The 21914-nt window shown below is 38.6% G+C and overlaps 1 protein-coding gene across 1 annotated transcript in view; it reads right to left on the bottom strand.

The window, feature by feature from the left end:
• The window catches only part of KPNA1 (karyopherin subunit alpha 1), a 50741-nt gene extending 28827 nt beyond the window's left edge, over positions 1–21914 (bottom strand). Inside the window, exons 1-6 of the mRNA XM_042810899.1 lie at positions 21835–21914; positions 10032–10165; positions 7486–7593; positions 5732–5831; positions 5058–5152; positions 3203–3334 (exon numbers count right to left, since the gene is read on the bottom strand). Of these exons, the coding sequence (XP_042666833.1) occupies positions 3203–3334; positions 5058–5152; positions 5732–5831; positions 7486–7593; positions 10032–10160 (564 nt within the window). The 5' untranslated portion in view covers positions 10161–10165; positions 21835–21914. The remainder of the gene's footprint in view (positions 1–3202; positions 3335–5057; positions 5153–5731; positions 5832–7485; positions 7594–10031; positions 10166–21834) is intronic.

Below are 21914 nucleotides of genomic sequence, written 5' to 3' on the forward strand. Positions count from 1 at the left end.
ACGAAAACTGTTACGTGTTCCTGAGTCACTAATATGAGAAGATTTAAATAAAAAGTGCAAGACAAAAACTGTATAATGATTAGCCAGTATGTCAAATTGAAATAAAAAATATGATTTTCAATTTATACTATGATACATACTCAAAATTATATTACTACTTACATTTCCTTCCACAAAATTACTACACCACTTAGCACAAAGAATGATCAACGTAACACAACCTTCAGTGTTACTTTTTCTCTTTTACACTCTGTGTTATGTTAGTATGGCTAGATTCTGGCCTACATGCTCTACACATGATTTCCTGTATTTTCTTGGGAAGTTACAATTTGTTGCAACTGCAGAAAGAGTTGCTTGCACTACTGTGAAAAGATACAAATCACCAGAGCAGAATTACAGAGGAGAAAACTTATGGCTAAAATGATTAAATACCCTGCAATAGCCGAATTTCAGCCTGATACTTGGAATCGAATATGTTCAAATATGCATTGCCTAGAACTACAAAACAAAATGCAATAACTCACATTGAGAATTAAAAAAAAAAAAAAAAAAAAAAAAAACCACAAAAAACAAGTACCCCACTTAAAAAAACAGATCAATTTTTCAGCATTAGACACTAAGAGTAGATGCTTTTACCTCAAGCCTACAACAACCTTAATATGAATCTCTGCTTTTCTTCCATTCACTACAATACGAACCAACTTCAACAAACAGTGCCCTAGTGTGATAATTAAAAGCCTCCTTCACTACCCACTGATTTCTAACTAGGGCAACAATATGCTGAACAAGATGAGAGTCATTTGGATAAATACTCTAATTGTGTACTTAAAGCAACCCTGTAATATAGGAGTACGACAGCTAACATTTATGTGCTTAATGCCTTCTATTTTTATTAGATATTACAGTGAAGCATTCATTTTTCTTCTTAAAAGCTGCCAGAAAAAAAAATTCAAGCTGGCCTGCATTAAACTCAAAGTGAGCAGTCAGAAAGTTGCAACTTCTACACCTGCAGCACATTACGTAAGGCACAGGTAACATCACTGTGGTATACTTTCCTACATCAGCACAGCTTACCACAAGACAATTTGCCACTGGTAGTTACAGACTTGCTGATAACAGACAAATCATGGACGCACTGTACATAAATGCATTTTCCAGTAGCTACAATCAAGTCTACATGACTCCAGTATGAATTTAACCTGCCAGCAGTTTATTGGAGGCGAAGCAGATAGAATACAGATAAACTGCTTATCTGTGATCCCTTAGCTCCTCTGTTAATTCACACACAGGGGCTGAAAGCAGCACAACTCCTTCTAAAGCAGGCTGGTTCTTCCTGCACACTTCTCTGAACATTACCAAGAATGACCTAAAAACCTAATAAAAAAGTTCACTCTTACATAGGAGGTCGCGGGCTGTAAAATAATGCAGTATCCCTTACTACCTTTAGTGTACCAATTATCCTTCAGGAATAGCACCTCAGAAGTGGTAGATGAATTCAGAAGATATTGCCGTCAATTTCAACCTCCTCCAAAACACAAACTCTAAAAAGCAGTTTGGACATCATATAGCTGAATCTGGATAGATTTTTACATGGGCACAACATGGCATCTCTCTGCTATTTTGGCAAGATTAATATCACATTTCTAATTTCTTCAAAAATAGACTCATTTCCTCAAATTAAAAAAAAAAAAAAACTTATATCCTTGAATACAATTTTCTGAGGCACCCAAACTCTCTTAAAAAGCCTTTGCCAAAATTATTCCGCATGAGAGAGGCCACTGAAAATGGAAAGTTGCAGAGTGGAAAGCTACAAGCAACTTGAAGAAATGTGTCTTTCTTGTGGAAAACATTACACAGTCTTAAATACGAGTGGCTCATTCTGTGCCAGCTATAAGATAGAAAGGTAAGTTACATAAAGCGATTCAATGCTTATGAGTTGGACTCCTCCAATCATGCATCTCAATACAGCCAAATGCAAGGTCAGACATCTAGGAGAGAGAATAGAGGGCACACTTACAGGATGGAGAACTGAGCCCTGGAAGTCAGTGACTCTGAAAAGAACAACGAATCATATTGGATAATCAGCTTAACTTGAGCTCTCAGCAAGCTTCGGTGGAAAAGAGTCCTCAAAGACATCTTGAATACTCACGCAGGGAAGAATCAAGTAGAAATGAGTATTGGGTACTACCTCTACAAACAGCATTGCTGGAACAGTACTACTTGTTATTTCACCATCACAAAAAGTTATTGAAACAAAGAAGTGTTCAGAAAAGGATCACCAAGAAAATTTAAAAAGCTAAAGAAATATCCATAGTAAGAATTCAGAGTTCAATTTCATTTGCTCAAGAAAAGATTAAGCTATCATCTGTAATTAACTATAAGAAAAAAAAAGAGAGCTTACTGAGTAGACAGTGATACAAGAGCTAACACCTGGGCCCAAAGCTAATCAAATTTGTATAGTAGAGGTACAAACATTAAAGTTAGGATTATGCATTACAGAAATTAGCATGATTGATATTTTACCATCCTAAGTCTTCAAAGCAAGACTAGACATCTTTTTAAAATACAACCTTGTTCAAACACAACTTACTGCCCTGGAGCAGAAATTACTGAGTCTGTACGAATCTAATGTTTGGTCTGTTCTTTACACTGATCTCTCTGGGCCTTAAAGAATATTAATTTACTTGTAAGAAAGGCATTCAAGTAGAATTTATGGACAGAGATTGCATTTATTCTTCTACTTCATCATTTACAAAAACCAGCTTACTAAGTAACATTACTTCCCTATCTCTTTAATTCAACATCCAACAGACCTACAGCACTCTTGATCGCACTTTTGCTTCCTTTTCCTTTATTTTTAGAGAACAACCTATAATTTCCACGCATGCTTTATCTTCAGGAGAACCCTGAAGACTTTCTACCTCTGAAGTATTTTTTTAAAACAAGGTTTCTTGAATTCCTCAGCAAGCAGACAAGTATTAATTCACTAAAGATCAAAACACACTACCACCCTGGCTGTGGTTAAATGTATCATTTCCAGAACAACCGAAAAACAGTACTTGCACCCTAACACATACTAGGGAGAAAGACTTATGCTGAACTGCCAGACATTACACTTCCTCTAAAGTCACAAGACTTTCTTATAGAATAGCCTTGTACTTTTATGTTAAAAAAAAACAAAACCACCATTCTTAATCTTTACCTGTTCCTGTACATCTTCAAACTCTGAACTAAGCAGCTCTATGAAGATGGGAACAGCTCCTGCTTGGATCACTATTCGAGTCTGAAGGGAATTCCCCGAGGCAATATTTGTCAGCACCCAGGCAGCTTCAAACTGGAAAACAAAATACAGAAGAAAGTTTACCAGGAGCCTCCTGTGTCAGATGAAAAACAATGACAATGTGTAGTAAAAATAGAAAGAACTGGTGAAGATAAAGCTACTAATTAAAACAGAAGCTGAAAAGCAAGAATCAGAGTTAAAAGTTATCATGACGACATGAACTCAGAATTTGCAAAAATTCCATACAGCAGCAAGATCAGATTCACTGTGGCTTCTCAAATCCTACTTTTGTCACACATTTACTATCTTTTGTCTGTTAAAGAAAAAAAAATTAAAAGGCACATCTTAGTATTTATTTGGTGTATTTGTTTGGTATATTCTTGAAGATTTTTGTCATCATCACGTAAGAAAAATTTAGTTATTTGTGTATGGTTTAAATGATCATAGGGAAGAGTGCAGCTTTTTTAAACCTGAAAATCACTTAAGAAAAAAAATGTGTACAGGGCAATTCCAGACAAATATGGCCTTCCTATCACTGATATTGGTAATTCATTTTTTACTGGATATTCCGCTAACAGTACAGTAGAAACCTACAGAATAAAGACATACAATTTCATGTTCACCAACACAGAGTAGCTTCCACATTCAATCCATCATACAAGTAATATCTGGCCAAAAAAAATAATTCAGCATTTCATGAATGAGTTGAAAGTGCCTTCCTTCTACAACTAGTCTGAAGTCAGGAATACCTAGAATGGAATGTCCAAAATTTTTGCTCATGCCACATCACTGGCAACAAGGACAGAATAAAAGAACATTAAACTGGACAGAATAAAAACCTACACCTACAGACTGTGAGCTGAGAAAACAATGAGATAGATTTGGTAAGAAGAAGAACAATATATTTTCACAGCTTTGTTATAAACTCTTTAGGTCAAACCTACACATTTCAACATAAAGTGCTTCTTTGATGTTCTTTGCACATTACAAAAAAAAGTCAACAAAATGTATGTTGTACCAGTAAGGGCAGAAGAATTTGACTCAGCTTACAATTACTTTTAAAATATTTTAAACCAGAGAAAAATCCTCCAGCTTCATTTTCCCTTCCCCATCTTCTGTCCACCAAACATTATTCAATTTTTCCCTTTATCTTTGGCTTCCATGCTAGAAATCCTGTAAATAATAAAGGCATCCCAGAAGAAAGCCCAGAAGAAAGATCACCAGGCATGGATAGCTAGCGAGAAGATTTAATTCTAAGGACTAAGTCCAAAACACATTAATTAAAATTGTAGCAGATATGATTTAGTTCTTCCAACCAAAGCAAGCAAGTTTCAGGGTATCTCTGTTTTGTTTTTTCTTAATGTTCAACTCTAATTCTAAACCTCTTAGAATTTAATCAAAACTTTATGTCATAATTCTGAACACTGAAAACAGTCTTCAGTTAGTACAAAAGTTGACAAACAGTACAGTTAAGTTTAACAGCTTTTCATCCTTTAAGGCCACCTTTCAAACTGTTTTTGTTACACAGAGAAGTCCAGGTAAACATTCCATGTTAAACACCATCCAACAAAACTCAGATTTCTCTCATTCTCTCCTAGGCCCAGCAATTGAGCTTATTATTAAGAAGCCTTCATAGTAAAATAGGTAAAATAAACGTCTTATCCTTATAAAGAAAAGCACAGCTCACAAAAAAAAAAAAGTGATGACATTTTCTGTCTTATTTGCATCACCAAAAGCTTCATAATACAGAAAGCTAGATACATTTATGTTTGTATACCTGTAATGTGCAGTTTTCTTTCCGTTTGAGGAACTCCACAAATCTTGCCACCACACCTGGTGTGCTTATGACTTCATCTATTGGAGGATTTGGTTCTATTTAAAACAAAATGGAAAGTTAAGACGCATTCATTTATTTGTTGGGGGAATTTCCTAAAATAACAGCACCAAAGTAATACCCAATGAAACGCTGATTTTTCTGAGAGTCTTATTTTCTGTTATACTTCTTTGTCTACCTTTTCCACTAAAAGGCAATGAATTCATCAAAAGGAAGACTCAATTTTAAATTCTGAAGTATTGCTGTAACATCATTTAACAGTTATGCACTCATTAACCTGAGTATAAAAACTTGACAGCAGAAGATCTGCAAAGTCACCTCGGTGCACATATGCACACAGCTCAACTTCCAAAAAGAAAGAATAATTTGTGAGCCACGGAGACGCTGACTAAAATGCTTAAATGTACATTACATATCAGAAATTGCACCTACATCATTAAAAGCTGTACAGGTTTCACAAACAGAATTGACTGTTAGATACACCTAGTTGGCACGCTGCAAGACAATTCTGCTTGGACCAGAAATTTCCACGTGGAACTTGATTTACACTGCTGTTAAAGTCAAAATACATGCCAAGGACCACCCAAGATTTTTCTAGAAGAAAATTCAGCCCTTACCTTTAGAAAGAAGCTTTCGGAATTTCTGAGTAGCTGACAGCTGCTGTTCTGGACTATTGGAGAAAATCATCTCGATCATATCAGAGGTGATAACAGCACTCTAGTATTCAGGTGGGGGGAGACAGAACAAGAGTGGCAGAGAGCAAGAGGAAAAGAAAATTGAGAGTTATTGGGGAACGTTTATAATACTGGCTAAAACTGTCAATATTTTACCCTTATAGAGCAAAAAGTCAGATAAGAATAACAACAACTGGGTCATCACTGATTCTGCTTATGTAGCTGTGCATCTTTCTTAAGTATTGTCTTTTTCCTAGAAGACAAAATGCAGAATTTTTATAAGCTATGATAAAAAAAATTGTGTTCAGAAACTCTCACAGGTATTTTCTCTCCTTTTTTTCCTATCTCCCATCCTATAAAATAACTATAAAATTGTCAACTTTAACAAAAGGTAGCTTAAATTAGAATAGCAATTACAGTTACACAAGAATACTGATTATGGTGTTGTTTAGACACCTGCAACATCTATGTTTTAGGTTACTCTTATAACAAAATATACAAGAACTGTTTTTCTTTTTAAGCACTGACAAACCTAATGCTTGTTATCATAATCAAATATAGCATTTATTTTCCCACAATACAGACAGTTTCCATTCATATGGCTAAACTAATCAGTAATGTTTTTTTCATGACAGGGAAAATCTGACATTGTTTGATTTGACTCATCTAAATCCATGAAAAGACATCTAAATGATGTTGTATTTTTTTCCTCTCTTTTTGATCCAAAACATTACAGTGGTCAGATCCAAATCCTCAATAAACAGGAAAACAGACAATAGTGCTGAAATATTTACACTGTCTGTACTTGTGCTCTCAGTAACAAAATGCAGGCAGTCTAGATTTTTGTCACCAGAACCAATAAAAGGGAATCAAAACATGCACCACTTTTTAGATCCTTCTTTTTCAGTACTAACTCTTAAGACACTCAAATTAATACTTACAATACTAACCTGTATGTATAAGACAGGCTTTCCTTACTTTTCACTGTCCCTTTATTTTATATAAAGCTCTACACAAAGAATTAAACAGTATTTAGGATTCATCTGATGTTTTAGGACTACCTTGAAGAATAACCTATTTTCCATTAGTTAACTTTAACATTGTTTATAGGCATTTCTGAGTAATTTTCATTGCCTAACCATCACTAGAAATTAAAAGTAGACTGATTTCCTTCAAAATATAATCTGAACACAAGAACAAGCATGAAGATCAGTGGTCAGACTTTAGGACTCTGTGAAGATTGTATTTTAATTTATTCTCTCTGCTATAGCTGGAGTCCCATACATTTTTCTTTCCACATACAGGAGCATTATAAAGAAACGGTGAGAATGCAGAAAAGCCTAATTTCCATCAGAAGAAAGTTTTCCCATGGGATAAAATTCCAGCTTGGAATGGAGTTCAAGGACATTTGCAGATAGCTAGGCAGGTTTAGTTATGTTTCCAACACCCTGGTTAAAATTTTATTACTTGAAAATTTATTAACAGACTTTCAGCCAGTCTCTTTTTATTTACTCTTTACTCCCATAAAGTTTTCCTCCCATAATCTGTTTCCGGTCACTTCACTGAAACATGTGTCTGAGTAATTCAGAGTTGTCTGAATGCTCTTTGAATGCCACTTTCTGCAATTCTGATCCCTTCAACTCACTGTGATAGGCCCGCTCAGTTTCAACAAACAATATTTCTTCCTCAACACTTACAGAAGTCATTTCCATGTTGTTCATTTGAGCCTCATGGAAGCCACCATCAGACATTACTTCCTCCTCCGCTTCCTCTTCAGCTGTTGCGACATTTCGGCGTTTAAATAACTAAAGAGAAAAAAGCATTTAATAAAAGCACTACAGAATCAAGAGCCAACATACATATCTCACACGCCATATCAGACTGTAAGAAAAATGATAATTAGCATCTCCTGAGAAAAGCTAGAATACTGACACTGTGACTCCTCTGGACAGTAAACAGGCACAGTTTAGTAACAGATGAAATGAACATGGCTGTGTGCTAGAATATTCATTTGACATTTCTGAAATGTCTTCACTGATACTCCCTCCTTTTCTCTACTGCTCACCCTCCATCTATCAGCTACCTCTAGCTTCAAGACAATTGCTTTCCTCCCTTCCCCAAGATGAGCAGGGGCTCAAAGACACAACAAATTCCTGTGTATAACTGATCCCTGTAGAATACTTACTGAGACTGGAATAACTAAGTTACTGTGGCAGAGTGGACTTTGGGGGATAATCACTTAAGAATGGTTTAAGAAACTGGGATGAACAAAATTTGGACGCTATGGCATAAAGGAGGTAGCCAGTTTGAGATGTTATTAGGAGAGCTACAGAGACTACAGTTTCTCCCTTGAGCTAGCTATCTAACTGCAAGAAATAACAGCAGTGATGAGTAGGGTTAGAGTGTGCTGCTTGGCCTGTCAAGTTCCCTAACGACTCCAGCACTGAACCATGTCAGATTTGTACCACTACAGAGGACAGCCAAGACAGTGCCCCGACATCAACCTGCTGTTATGCTTTTCTCCAGAGAAATCTGGGAGGAAACAGCATGCAAAGCTGTTAAGTCCACATCAAACCCAGTTCACTGACAGGCATCCCTGTGGAGCGTTGCTCCTTCCAGGCTACCCTCCAAAGCGCTCGCCCAAGCTCTTCACACCCTGCTGAAATACAATCCTGTGCCAAAATACATATGCTGATAATTTGTGTGAAAATTCAGGAACTTGACACTGTTTTTGTGGGGTGGTTTAGCTTTTTAAAAAAAAAAAAAAAACAAGCAAACTTTAGTAAAAGGTTAAATGAGTCTTCTCTGTAGGGGCTGAAAATGCAATGCTAAGACAATAAAACAAGGAATAAGAATGTATTTTAAGAATGAATACAAATGGAAATTGGCAAGTCAAAGAGTAAAACAGGCTTCTTCACATAAATCAACAGCTCTAACCAGGAGATGCAATGCTAACTCTGGCATTCTCACTGCTAGTCAAGCATCTCACTGACATCCTCGTGACCAGCGCACCAAATACATGTATACTTTTATACTTTTGTAACTGGACATTAGGTCTGAAATTGTAACAATAAAGGAACAAAAGAAAAGACTTTGCAGCTTCTCTTCCATTACACTGTAGGTAGGAATAACAGTTTGCCTTAAGGAAATACTACTACCCTTTATTTAGCCAACCTGTGGTAATCAGGTGCAAGGGAGGTCAGAGGCACAGATAAGACAGATTTCTAAAATGACTCATCATTTTCCTAATTAAGTAGCAGCTTTACAGATAACACTGATGACGTTTCGTACTGTCATCTGGAAGTACTGCCTGCTGTTTCTGAGGAAAACAAAACAATTCCAATTCACTCTCAGAATTCTTTCTTGAAATCATCTAGTGTTGACACTGTGAAAAGGACGTTAAGTAGAACAGATTAAAGATTTAACCTGCTATACCAAGCTCAAGCATTTACTAGTTTTGATTTAACTCAACATGGATGAAACTAAGCTTCATTCTAACTTTGTTGGAGCCAGTCTCTTAAAGCTTCTAATGAACATAACTAAGAGTAAAAGGAAGGACTGCTCAATGCTACACATTTTTATCAGAAGACTGCTTTCACCATGCCTCATCTCTGCTGCTGTTACCCTGTTAAACCTGGAGAGAATCCACCACTTCACAATGTGAACATGGTAGTAAGTACTAGCCAGACACGAACAGCTAGGGGAGCTTTGCTTCCAAACATTCTCCTCAAATATTTTGTGCACAATATACAATAATCCACCCTTCCTTGCTCTGCTAGGGCATAAACTTTTGTAGATTCATATATTAACTGAAAATTAAAGACAGAACAATGAGAAGAATTAGATCAATCTATTCTTCCCCCAGTAAAATCATTACTGCAACTTAAAAGGATCTGGTTGGACACACTTCTACGCTGCCATGTCTTCTTCAACCTATTTCATCATTCTTTAAAGATGAGAGCAACCACAACTCAGCTAGCAAAAAATAAAGAATTCCTTCAGTGCAAGGAGAGACAGCTCTGTCGCACCACTTTACTGCCAAGCTGCCAATCTCACACTTGAGTGAATGATGAGCACTCACTGAGTCTTGTACTAACCAAAAAAAAGGCAGTAAAGTCTGCAACTTACAGATTTCAGATTGACTGGGAATTTAGCAGGGCAACAACCAAGAGGCTTCAGAGAAGCAAAGAACTAATGACAGTACAAGACAACTGTTACATTTATGACAGCTGTAGTACAGTACCTGCTCCTCTCTCTTCTGCTTACGCAGCTGAAGACCCTCTTCCTCTCGCCTGCGACGCATTTCATCAGGATTCAGGGATTTGTTCTTGTAGCTCTTCAGTCGGAAATTCTCTTTTCCTGAGGTCGTCATGGTTCCTTTAAGATGCAGTTAAGAGATTCAGTCAGAACAATTACACTTCAGCAACACATCAATTTACGTCCTCTCTCTCTCAAACCTCTCTGCGCACTTCCAGCTACTGCCTCCCTATAACGTGCTATTTAACATCCAGTAAAACAGAAGGGGTAAGGCAACTTCACTGTGCTGATTTTTCCACATCAGACCACTCAACTTTTACTTTATTCCTTAGGTAGAGAGATACAAATAAGTGAAATGTTTATCAAGAAAGAACTGAGATTTCTAAGCCAGAAGATACAAGGCTAAGAAGAAAGAAACACTATGATCTATTAGTGCTTCTCCCTTCAAGGGATTTATTAATCACTGCACTCAGAACGGAAGTGGCCTTAGCTCCATTTTAGCTTAATTCACTTAGGAAGTCAGAAGCTTTTTTTGCACTTCAAATCCACATTTTAAGTTAATTCAAATCCATCTTGTGTTCCTTCTATCCAGGCAAGACCTACAAGAAAAATGAAATGGAGATGGACACATTTTAGATGAAGGTTTACTACTCAGAAGATCCACTTCTTATCTTGCTCTTCCCTTTTTCCCCCACCCCCAGCCTGTAATTCTGTTACTGTTTATACAAAAGAGCCTTTTTAAGCCTATGATTTCCAAGTTCCATAATTCATACATAACTTAGTGGATCATCAACTTTAATACGGACCCCTGACAATTTTCACATATCCAATGGTGCAATTTGGAGTTATCTAGCATAGACCAACAATTGCAAAACTGAGAAGAAAGTCTACCCATAAACCAGATGAGCCACAGATCAGTCTCCACCTACAGTCCCCCAGTTTCCTGCTATTTCTCTTATGTCTCCCCATTACGCCCCAAAAACGTTGAGAACAGAATTCTGAAAGTAGCAGTATTCCCATGCATCTTCCCACAGATGTAATATGTGATATGTTATAGCTACTGAAACTCTGTAACAGAAGATTTAAGAAACAATGCTATGCATAAAGTTATTCTACAGTGCTTTTAAAGGCCTCCTTCCAGTACCCTAATTTGTTACATTAAATATGCTACCTACTTCCAATTCCATAAGCACAGAATTACCAGATGACAAGAGATGTGCTGTGCACTTCATTTATACAGAGAGTCAAGTGTAAGCTACTTTCTGTTAACATGAAAAATTTTAAGAGATTTTATGCAATATCTAAATGTATTTCTCATTAGAGCTTAGTTTTGAAGTTGCTGATGCCTGACAGCCATTTATATAAACTGATGCTTATGAAACATTCCATGCATCACTTCAAGGTAAATGCATTCTGCTAGTTAAAACTTTTACAGGATGCTAAACTACTATACTTTAGATGGCTTGGTCACTGATCATACAAAATGCAACACGAAAACCTGAACATGTAGATAAGTAATCTAGCAGCCTAGTTCTACTGAAAAAATACTTCCTAAAATGGCTTCTTTTTAAATGGAAATCCTGCAAAAATATGATCTCAGGACTCCAGGAGCTCCCTACGTCATTCTTAGCAACTTAGAGACTATATTCTTCACATTGTTTAGGTGTCTGAGCTTCAACTTCTCATGTTTCTTGCAATATGCTTGGCAATTACATTTTCTTCCTGTTCTGAGGTTTTTCGAATGACTACAACCTCTACAAATACTATTTGGAGAAACTGTGGGTTTAATTATAGAAAGCTAATGCTAACAAATACTCAGGCTGAGTACACAAAGTTTTTTGTTTTCAGATAGAAATATTTTATATAGTCTAGAATCAAACACCAGATGGAAAACCATGAGCTAAAAGGACACATCTAACCAAAAAAGGTTTTGTAGCCACACCAGTCAATCTGCCCTACAACACAAACAAGTACAGGCACACACACACCATAGCTCAGATAAGATCTCATGCCTCCCATGACAGTATTCACCATTCTGCTTTTCTATCTGAAACATCTTCCCAAACTCACCAGAGTAAATTTGCCATTACTGGAGGTGTCAGGTTCGATAGCTCCTGCAATCATTTAACACCTTCACTTTCAGTCCTTAGAAGTTCTCTGCTCATAGAAATCCTTGACATTTATCATATTCAATTCTTACTATTGAATTCTATCTTATTTCTGTTTTGGAGTTCTACTGTATGATGCTTCAATGTTTCTAAACATCAAGGAGAATCCATCTTTACTGTCAAGTTTCCTTAGCATATTCTTTTTTGCTGTCATTTTTGTCATTCGTGCCTAGAACTTAAGTATTATCTATTTATTACAACCCTTCCAAGCTTTAGCTGTAGCTTTTGGCTATGCTTATTTCTTACCTCCAAGACAGCTGCCTTTGCTGACTGATCAGTGCACTTAAAATCCTTTCTAAATAGCGTACTGTGCTTTACTCTGTAGTAAAGCTCTTCTATATACTCTCACCAAGTGACCAGGAATACAAAGTTTCTTCTATTAAGAATAGAAACATTTCGTTTCTTTCAGCGTTGAGAAATCACTGAATGCAATCACTGATTTCTCACTAGTCTCTAACCAGTGACAAATAAACAAAATCCCAACGCACTGCCACATACCTGCCTGTCTAACTTAATCAATCCAAAGATGCTATCCAAAAGCAGCTTCTGCAACTACCTCAGGATGTCCTAAATCTAAAATGCTGCAATTCCTCTATTGGTTCTTCGACCATGTTCAGGACATCATCTAGCCCATATCTCCTGACAGCATCCTTACACCTATTCAGTTTTGGTTTTTTTGTTGTTTTTTTTGTTTGTTTGCTTGTTTTTTTAAGAGAAAATAAAAGAATCCTATGTCAGTTGCTACAAACATCCAAGAATATTTTTCCATAAGTCTTCCACTTTTCAGGATGTAGGCTTTGCTCTAGACAAAACCAATGAGTCAAAATAACCTCAAACCTTTCCCATCCATCTTCAACAGTTTTTGCTGCAGCTTAACTGAAAATCTTTCAACAACCAGTTCACATTTATACATTGTGAATTACTTCATAGCAAACAGTAAATCCTGGATCTTCTCTGCACTATCAAAATTAATGCTGTCTGTGATGAAAGTCAATGGTGGTTGTCATAGAAATGTTCTACAGATCTTCTGTCCTAACAATAGAAGAGTATTTTCCACATTTCTGGACACTCCTACAGTCTGTAGTTTAAAATCCTCGGTAATCCAATGAGTTTTCATTATGTACTCTTTCACCTTTTGTGCAGTACTACTGAAACACTGTATTACACTTTTTACTTGCTTGTTTTGGCTGCCTTGAAACAAAAACAAACAAACAAACAACCCTCTGTAACAAAATGGAAAACATCTATTTTTGGGTGCCTAAGGAAGCATTCCCCAATTTTTTTTGCTGATCAGGACAAAGGCCGTACCAAAAGTGGAGGTGAACAAAGAATAGGTTTTTAGGAGATAGGAAAAGTACTGCGTTTCTGCTTGCTGATTAAGTCAAAGAATTTTAGTTTGTACTGGGAAATGCAGTCACTTATTGCAATGACCTACCTTGTCCCTAGTAATCATCTATATAGGAACAAAAATGAACTCCCTGCCTTCTTAAATCAGATATCAATCATCCGAAGCAGAGACAAAAAATGAACTCTCTGTCTTCCTAGATCAGATATACTGTCGCTAGCCTTAAGAACTTTGCTAGGAGAAATGCCACATGACAAACACTTGGCCATTCCACACGTCAGAAGCATCACAATATAAAGGCTTTGCAAATCAAGACCAGCAGAGATGTATACATAATCCCAAAAGATAACTGAAACCAAGTTTATGAAATGTACTGATAGCAAAGATGTCAGACACTTTTCTTCTTCAGAATGAGGTGATGGAAACAGGTTACCTGATAACCATATAGCCATACACAAAACTGCACCTTGCAACCCAAATACAACGGGGAAAGAAGACTTGAACAGCCTGGGGAAGAGAAATGTTATTTAAAAAAAGTTACCCTGAAGAACCTTGATTAAAGACACCATCACTCCCCTTCTCCTAACTGACAAAGGCAGCTGTCGGCAGGAAAGTATTCACTGGAGGCACAGGTTGTGAGCTCTGTTGGTCTTGTTTTTTTCTTGTCAGACTGCCGTACCCAGTTTACAGAAAAGATGCAAGAGGTACTATTGCCCCTGAAAGGACAGCCTGAGTTAGGAAAAGGGCTGTCAGGACAGAAGGCCAATCACAGAGAGAAGAAGTAAGATTTCAAGGTAGGTAAGTAATGCTTTAACTACTCTACAAAACTGCAACTGCTACAGAGCCTTTACTTCCGAGGAGACATTGGTTTGTTTAGTGGCTCTGCCACAGAACTCTATACTCCTTCGAGAATTAGCTTCCCCATGGTCATGCTTCTTATCATTCCAAACGCAACAGCACAGCCTGGACAGCTACTCCGCCAATTCACTGACCTCTGCCTACAGGATGCATCATCTCCTGAAGTTCTTTGTGACTGAAAGCCTATCCAATTTAAAGAAACAGCTCTGACAGCAGCACGTAGTTATTCATCAACAGACTGCCTCAGAAGTCCAGCATCTTGGCCACATACACGTTTTTAGCCACAAAGCACTGATTTTGAAAAGAGACTATTTTCATTTTTGCCAGTTCCAAGGCAACAGGTTTAGGATCCTAATAAAAGGACTTTGATATGTGGAAATATATATATATTTTTTTAGAAGAAAGAAAAAGTACTGCATTTCTGCTTGCTGATCAAGACACAGAAAACCAGAAAAGCCAGCTTTCTTGTAAATAACAGATAACTTCATAGCATAGACAGGCATAGTTTGCATAGTAAGACCATGAATATACAGTATATGCTGATACAAATAACAGCAAAGGATTAATGCTATTTTCCTGAAAATAACTATCTTTTCCAAGAAAGAGAGACAAAACAAAAACAGCCCATCAAGTCCCTGCATTGCTTACAATCTTATCTGAGGAAAAAAAAAAAACACAGAAAATCAGCAGACTGACATCTCACTGCCACACCTCCTGCTGTCTGAAAAATTGACTCAATCAAACAAACATCCTACTGAGGTTCTATCTGCTTCTTTTGCAAAATTATTTGACAAAGGATAGTGGAACCAAAGGCCTGTGGGAATGCTCACCAGTAAAAACATAGGTATTACTCAAGGGACAAGGGCGTCTCCAATTTCTGAAATCTTCAGATTTATTTAAAACTTGGGACATGTAGAGGAAGAAAGGATATTTAAGCCACAAAAAGTTTGGAGTATTCAAGTACTACCAAATCAAATTCTAAAGCCTTAGCTTAACTTTCTCCAGCTATAAAATGGAATTGCAAAACAAGTCTGAAGTACTACAAAGTGAACTGTTACAGTATTTGTAAAGACCTGCAAAACACGTTCTGCTGATGGCATTTCAAAACCTAGCACTAACACAGAAGTGAGATGCTCATGCGCATTGCATTTTCTGTGGTTTGCGAAAGCTGCAGCACCAGACAGGAAGGCTGCAGACTGTATGGAAGGACAGACCTCAGCTCCTGAAGAACAGCAGGGACACACATTTCAGCAGATATCACAGAGGAACAACAGAAGAAACAGAGGAAACTCCTTCAGAGAAGGATTGAAGCTTCTGTAATCTAACAGAATGTAGCATTCATAGTTAACCATGGATGGGGCTGACAGCCTTGACACAGGGCTCCAAGTCTTAGGAGTCTGCTGTCAAAAAACAGAAGCAGCACAGAGATTTCTTCAGGGAATTGCTGTGTATCTCCACATCTTTCAGATCTGCTTTATTATGCACCTATTAATATCTCCACAACCAGGCCTTCGTTCACCACTGCTTCTAACGTAGCTTATAAACCCGTAAGACAGCAAATTACATACTGATTGACCTTATCTATAGCAAATGCAACGTGTTTTACTTCTTCGGCCATTTAGCAAGTTGGGCTGCTGTCTACCCAACCCCTACCTGTCCCTGTGAGGACAACCTTAAACTTTAAGACAAATAATGAAAGGCCTGTAAAGATGCACAATTTTTTGCAATATGGAACATCAAACTACAAACTAATTAAAAAAGCAGACAGCATGGAGCCTTTTAAAGTAAAAGCAGCACTAATAAAAAAAAAAAACAATAAAACATAGATATACACAGTATATCTAATATTCCACAATACATTTACTACCACTACAATATTTCTGACGTCTTTTGTTCCATTTTGACTTGATGGGGCAGCAGAGATAGCTTTCAAAGTTCTGGAAAGCTTGAGAAAAACAGCAAAAGCACTGATTCTCAAAGTCAGGAAGAACTTAAAAGTTAAAAAAAAAAAGTCCACAATTCATTAACCGAGCCTTTCTGAACTGAATAACAAACACAGAATTCCTCTACCGCATACAAAGTCATTGCAGTGCAAACAAATCTGTTTAAATGAACGCTGATTTCTATAACCCCATGGTCCACAATTAACTTGAAACCAAACAGTTCCCACAAGCCACAAAACAAAGGAACTAGTGATGGGGAATTAAATTTTTAAACACATAGGGATTATACTACCCTTAAAAAAAAACGTCATGCTAACATGCCCTTCTACATGAAATAACAAAAGTGATTATTCCTACAGGCTAAACTAAAATGCAATGTTCTTCTTGCAAAACAGAGATTTCTTTTTATTTTGATTAAGATTACAGCACATCCTCCCTGCGCCTAGAGAACAAGCTGACCCACAGAGTATTTTCCATCAAGTTATACCTAAAAATTGGACCATCTGAAAAAAAAAAACAAAACAACAAACAAGTCATCAGCATCACTTGGCAGTCCTGAACTGTAGGAAAAAAGTCATCCCAGTACTTCCAGTGTGTCCTGAACATTCTTTGCTGGAGAACAAGCGCGGACCTTTCAACGTTCCATTTCGTGGGGACAGGAAATCCCACATATTTTAAAGACAAATTAAAAACAGACTAGATTAATTTAAATTCGTAGTTTAAAGCAACTTTTATGCAGAGTTGTGAATGACTGAAGGATACTGAAATGAAACCTCTCTCTCGCCTCCTTGATGTCTTCAACAAATGCACTAGTTGCAGTGACTCAGCATGATGCAAGGTATTAAATGTGCCCAAAACTCTTCCAGATAGTTGGACTTCAACAGCACAAAATAACAGGAAGCCCAAGTTCTGCAGAACGTATTGAAATACATCAGCAGATGTATTTGGACATTGGCAAATGGAAGAGTTGTGTAATATTAACGTATCAGCCACAGCAAACCAAACCAAACCCCTAGGAACTTCAAGGCTTGACAACACAGGCTCTGCCTCATGCCCTTGGCATCCAGCATCCCTCCCACCAACTACTCCCAAACCCAACAAACAGCATGTTCACAGAAACACCTCTTTTCCTTTTTGATACTTGAACAAAATAAGTACGTACCGACAGCTAAACACTTGATCACATGTAAGCTTCAAAGTCCTGCATCTTTTTAGATGCAATCATGCCTCAAATAATTTGTAAAAAGTCAGAACAATCACAATGACACATTAGCTGACATTTCTTAAAATCTGTGGTTTGTGTGCAACCAAGAGGTGGCTTTGTTCACCAAAAGGACATTCTCATGCATCAACAGGTGAATTTTCTGTCAAGCATAAGCTCAGCACTGGATTTAATAAGATTATAATGTTTTGAGATAAATGCATTCGGGATGTTTAGCCACTGGATATTTGATTCCAAAATCAGCAACTCACACAATCTCAACTTCAAACCCAAACCACAAAATAGAGTAAAATAAATCTGTGCGTGTCAGGCTGGTTAAACTCTCAGAAGAGACAAAGCCTCCTCCTGAGCCTGGTGGATTATCCAAACTACCAAATAAAAACAATTAGAAATAATTATTCTAGGCGATACAGAAGGAAGTTGGTGACTAGCTGAACCCCAAGTCTTACAGCATACTCTTAAAACTCAGAGCGTGCCTGCCTTCATAAACATCCAGGAACACAATCCCATTCTTTCTGTTCTAATGTTTTTAGGTTCTGCCTCCTCACAACACTGAGGAGTTACTATGTTTCAAGAACATATTAACATTATCCCCAATCGAAAATCGCTTCCATGTCACTGAAGTCCATTTACTCCCGCATTACATGAATGGATAAACAGAAGCAGAAACACTACGACTGATCCAACACTACTTCCTAACCGCTTTTTCATACACACACACAACCTCCTCATAACATCCTTTTTAAACCTGAAATTTCAGGGGAAATTTACTGTTCATCATCTGCTCTACGCTCTGTTCTTTCTCCTCATAATGAATTATCAAACGTGCACAATGCTTAATAGAGTTCAAGACATTCATGAGGTTGCATAACACCACTTCCAGCCCTTCTATTCCACAGCTCCATTTACCTGAAGCTTTCAACAAGAGCTTTGTTTAAGCTTATCTTTGCTGCTTTCACAGAGTTTCTCTACCCTCTTCAAAATAATTCAAAAGCACCAATATTTCTGTGGGCCTCAAATTCTGCTGCTTGCATTTTCTACTGAGAAAACCCCACATTTTTACCTGGATATAAAATAAAGCAGTTTAATCTAATACTCGCTTAACAGACTCCAAAAGTTTTAACAGACTATGGATGTTTTAGAAGTTTTTTTCTTGCCCCCCCCCCCCCCCCCCTTTTTTTTTTTTTTTTTTTTTAAAGAGCAGAAGAAAATGCCTTACTTTCTTATCAGCACCACTTAACTCTGAATTTACACTGGCTTTTTCTTTCCCATTATTGTATTATTTAAACAAGGACTTCTATTCTACTTCACCCCTCACTAAGAAGCTGGATAATTTTCTTCCAATCTTGTGCTCTGAAAAGAAGTACTCTGCCCTTTCTAGGAGAACTCCAAAAGTAATGCTTCCTATTTTATTATGTTGGTTCTCAGCATTAGAAGCAAATGTTGGTGGTATGGCAGTAAAGGTTTGAACCTTTCAATAGGTTCAAAGGAACCCATCAATATTCCCTTACGTGTTGTAGCTGTGCAACAGATGGCAGCAGAGGGGCAGTCTGACAAAGTGGCATCTGACATGGAAGTGTGCACAAAGCAAAGGTGTGTCAGTCTACTCTTACATGAGGAAAAAGATCCACTCACTGACGTTCAGTGCTTGCTGAATGTTTATGAAGGCCAAACAGTGGACGTGAGGTGGTGCATTTCACCAGCAGTGACAGCAGTTCACCTCCACTGGTGCAGATTTTGACAAGTGAGGCACGCAGGCTCTTGTTCATCACTGGCAAAAATTCATAGCTAATGGTGGTGACTACACTGAAAAAATAGTATTTTGGACCTGAGAATTTGCTTTATCAAATAATGTTACTGTACTCTGCTGTAGTTTCTGTGAAGAGAAATAGAGAGGCATTACTTTTGGAGCAACCCACACAGCTTGTTTGCCTATTACATCATTCCAGAATCTCTTGTGTAGGGTTCAGACACTTCAAAATCCCACAACACTTAACCAAGCATGTAATTTTTTCAATGTCTTTTACTTTTCTTAACTAGATCCTAGCCTACCAGACTCCCCCTAATCTCTTTGACCATCAGAAGTATTTAATGGATTTGATTAAATTTACCTACTTGTCACTGCTCTTTCATTTTCATTTGTGTTTCTAACTTAAATTAGAACCAATAACCACGGTTCACATCACTTACTTTTAATTTTACCTGCCGCATTTTATGCTTTTTCACATAAACTTGATTTTCATTTTCTGGAGGGCGCTATTTTGGCTCCATTAACTTCATGCTTCTTGCCACAGAGTTATATCTTCCAACCTATCTTCTTGACAGTTGCCTTTAAAGGCATCATTTCCTTAATGCCATTGTGTTCTTAAGAACATGAGTTAAGCCCCCCTTTGCCCCACCAGAACTCATAAAACACTTCAAAAAGAATTCCACCGTTTCATGAAGAGACAAATATCAAAGCAAGCCTGCCAGATACAAGCAGTCTAAAAACAAAAATACCTTTCTGTTCATCTTACTCAGCTGGACAAAAAAAGGGGGAGAAAGCATTGTGCTGAAACACTGAATTCGTAATAAGACTGTCAATCTGGTTAAATAAACATTTACAACTAAGAGCCTTTCAGAAACTGCCACACCATCAGAAACCTGTACTACTACTTGTTTCAAAAGTGCCTAAGGAAAGTGCTGCTGAAACGGACTACTGCTGCCTCTCCCTTCCTAAACTGTGAATTCCCCAGTAAGCAGCTCTGATCTCACTGCACATGACCACATGGGCAGGCCAAGTCTGACCACACCAACACAGAAGGCACAACATCAGAAAAAGTCAATGGATGGCACGCTGATGGCAAAAAGGAACATCCTGGTACAGAATTGCAACTAGGGATCAGACATGACAAAGGAACTGTTTAGAAGCCTGGGAGAGGGGAGGAAAGTTATAGCCCCAACAAATGTCATGTTCTCTTGAGCTGAAGAACCACTGGATCTTTAATAAAAAAGAAACATGGGTCCCTATTCTGAGGAAAACCTTCCACATCATGGTATGTTGCCAACTCTCAAACTACTCCTAATTTTGTCTGTGCCTATAGGCATGTCTCCACGTAATTAAAAGTTGCACGTGTCATTCAAGCTGAAGTAAACTTGTTTTGAACTAGCTAGTTCATATCAGTGCGAACCATTAAGGTAGCGGGGAGAGCAACATAATAAAAACAAAGACAGACATAGCAAAGATTAGTTTGAGACTAACTATTAATTACTCAGTATAAACAAGATTGCTTCCATCTATGTAGCTTCTAGCTATAACATTGCAATCCCATCTCTGGATAGCCCACAGACATACCCAAACTTCTGAAGTTAATTATTACTAGTAAGCAGTTAGGGTAGAACACACACCAGAGAGCAAAAGCTCCAGAGAAACAGAAGCTCCAATAAAACAGAATAAAGCAACCGCTAAACAAAACCATTTGGGAGTTCTGCAGAAAGAGCAGATCACTATTTTCACAGCTCATGATGTATCACTGAGCCTGAAGTTTCAGTTTTCATTAAACGCCCTCAAGAGGCAAAGCTTAAAACCATCCTCACATGTGTTTCAGTAGGAGGGAACAAACGCAAAGACTATGAATGGGGCGAGTTCCTGCCGGCTGTAAGACCGCCGGTTGCCTGACAATTACAAGTGCCCACAGCACGAGCCTTCGCCGCACGCAAGAAAGCAGAGATGGTACTGTAGCTGGAATAACTTCAGAAAGCGAGATAACGTTTGCAGCAAGAAGCAACAGCTCTTGCCAGACGAGCTAGAGACCGCTACCGTGAAGAACGGCGGGCTTAAAGACACGCGAGAAAGTTTCCCTGCCGCTCAGACCGGGCCCCGCCTCCCCTCACAGCGCGGTCCCCACACCCACCACCATGCCGCTCAGTTCGCCTTCCCACAGCTGAGCGCGGCCGCTACGCACTCGGAGCCCAGCGCTCCGCCGGCCTCTGCCAGGCCACGCGGGAAGGCCGTCGCTCGCCCACTTCCCAGAAGACCGCCCCGGTGCCGCGCGGCGCCTCTGCCCGAGGCCGCAGCCACCGGCCCGACCCGCCCGCCAGAGCCGCCGCCCGCTGCCCGCCTCGTGCCGGCGGCTCCGGCCATACGCACGCCGCAGACCGGGCCGCGGCGCTCCCCTACGCGGCCCCGCTCGGCACCCGGCTGCTGCCGCAGCCCTCCTTCTGGCGGCTCGGCCGGGCGCGCCCTCCCGGCGGCAGCCCCTTTACCCCCGTACCTGCGGCCCCGGCCCAGCCCCGCGCTGTCTCCTCTAGGGCCCGAGGCGCGCGAGCGCCGCTCCCTGCCTCCCTGCCTGCC

This window comes from Centrocercus urophasianus, unplaced genomic scaffold, assembly GCF_019232065.1.
Source record: "Centrocercus urophasianus isolate 14NV4802_14NV808 unplaced genomic scaffold, USGS_Curo_1.0 seq_12, whole genome shotgun sequence".
NCBI lineage: Eukaryota > Metazoa > Chordata > Aves > Galliformes > Phasianidae > Centrocercus > Centrocercus urophasianus.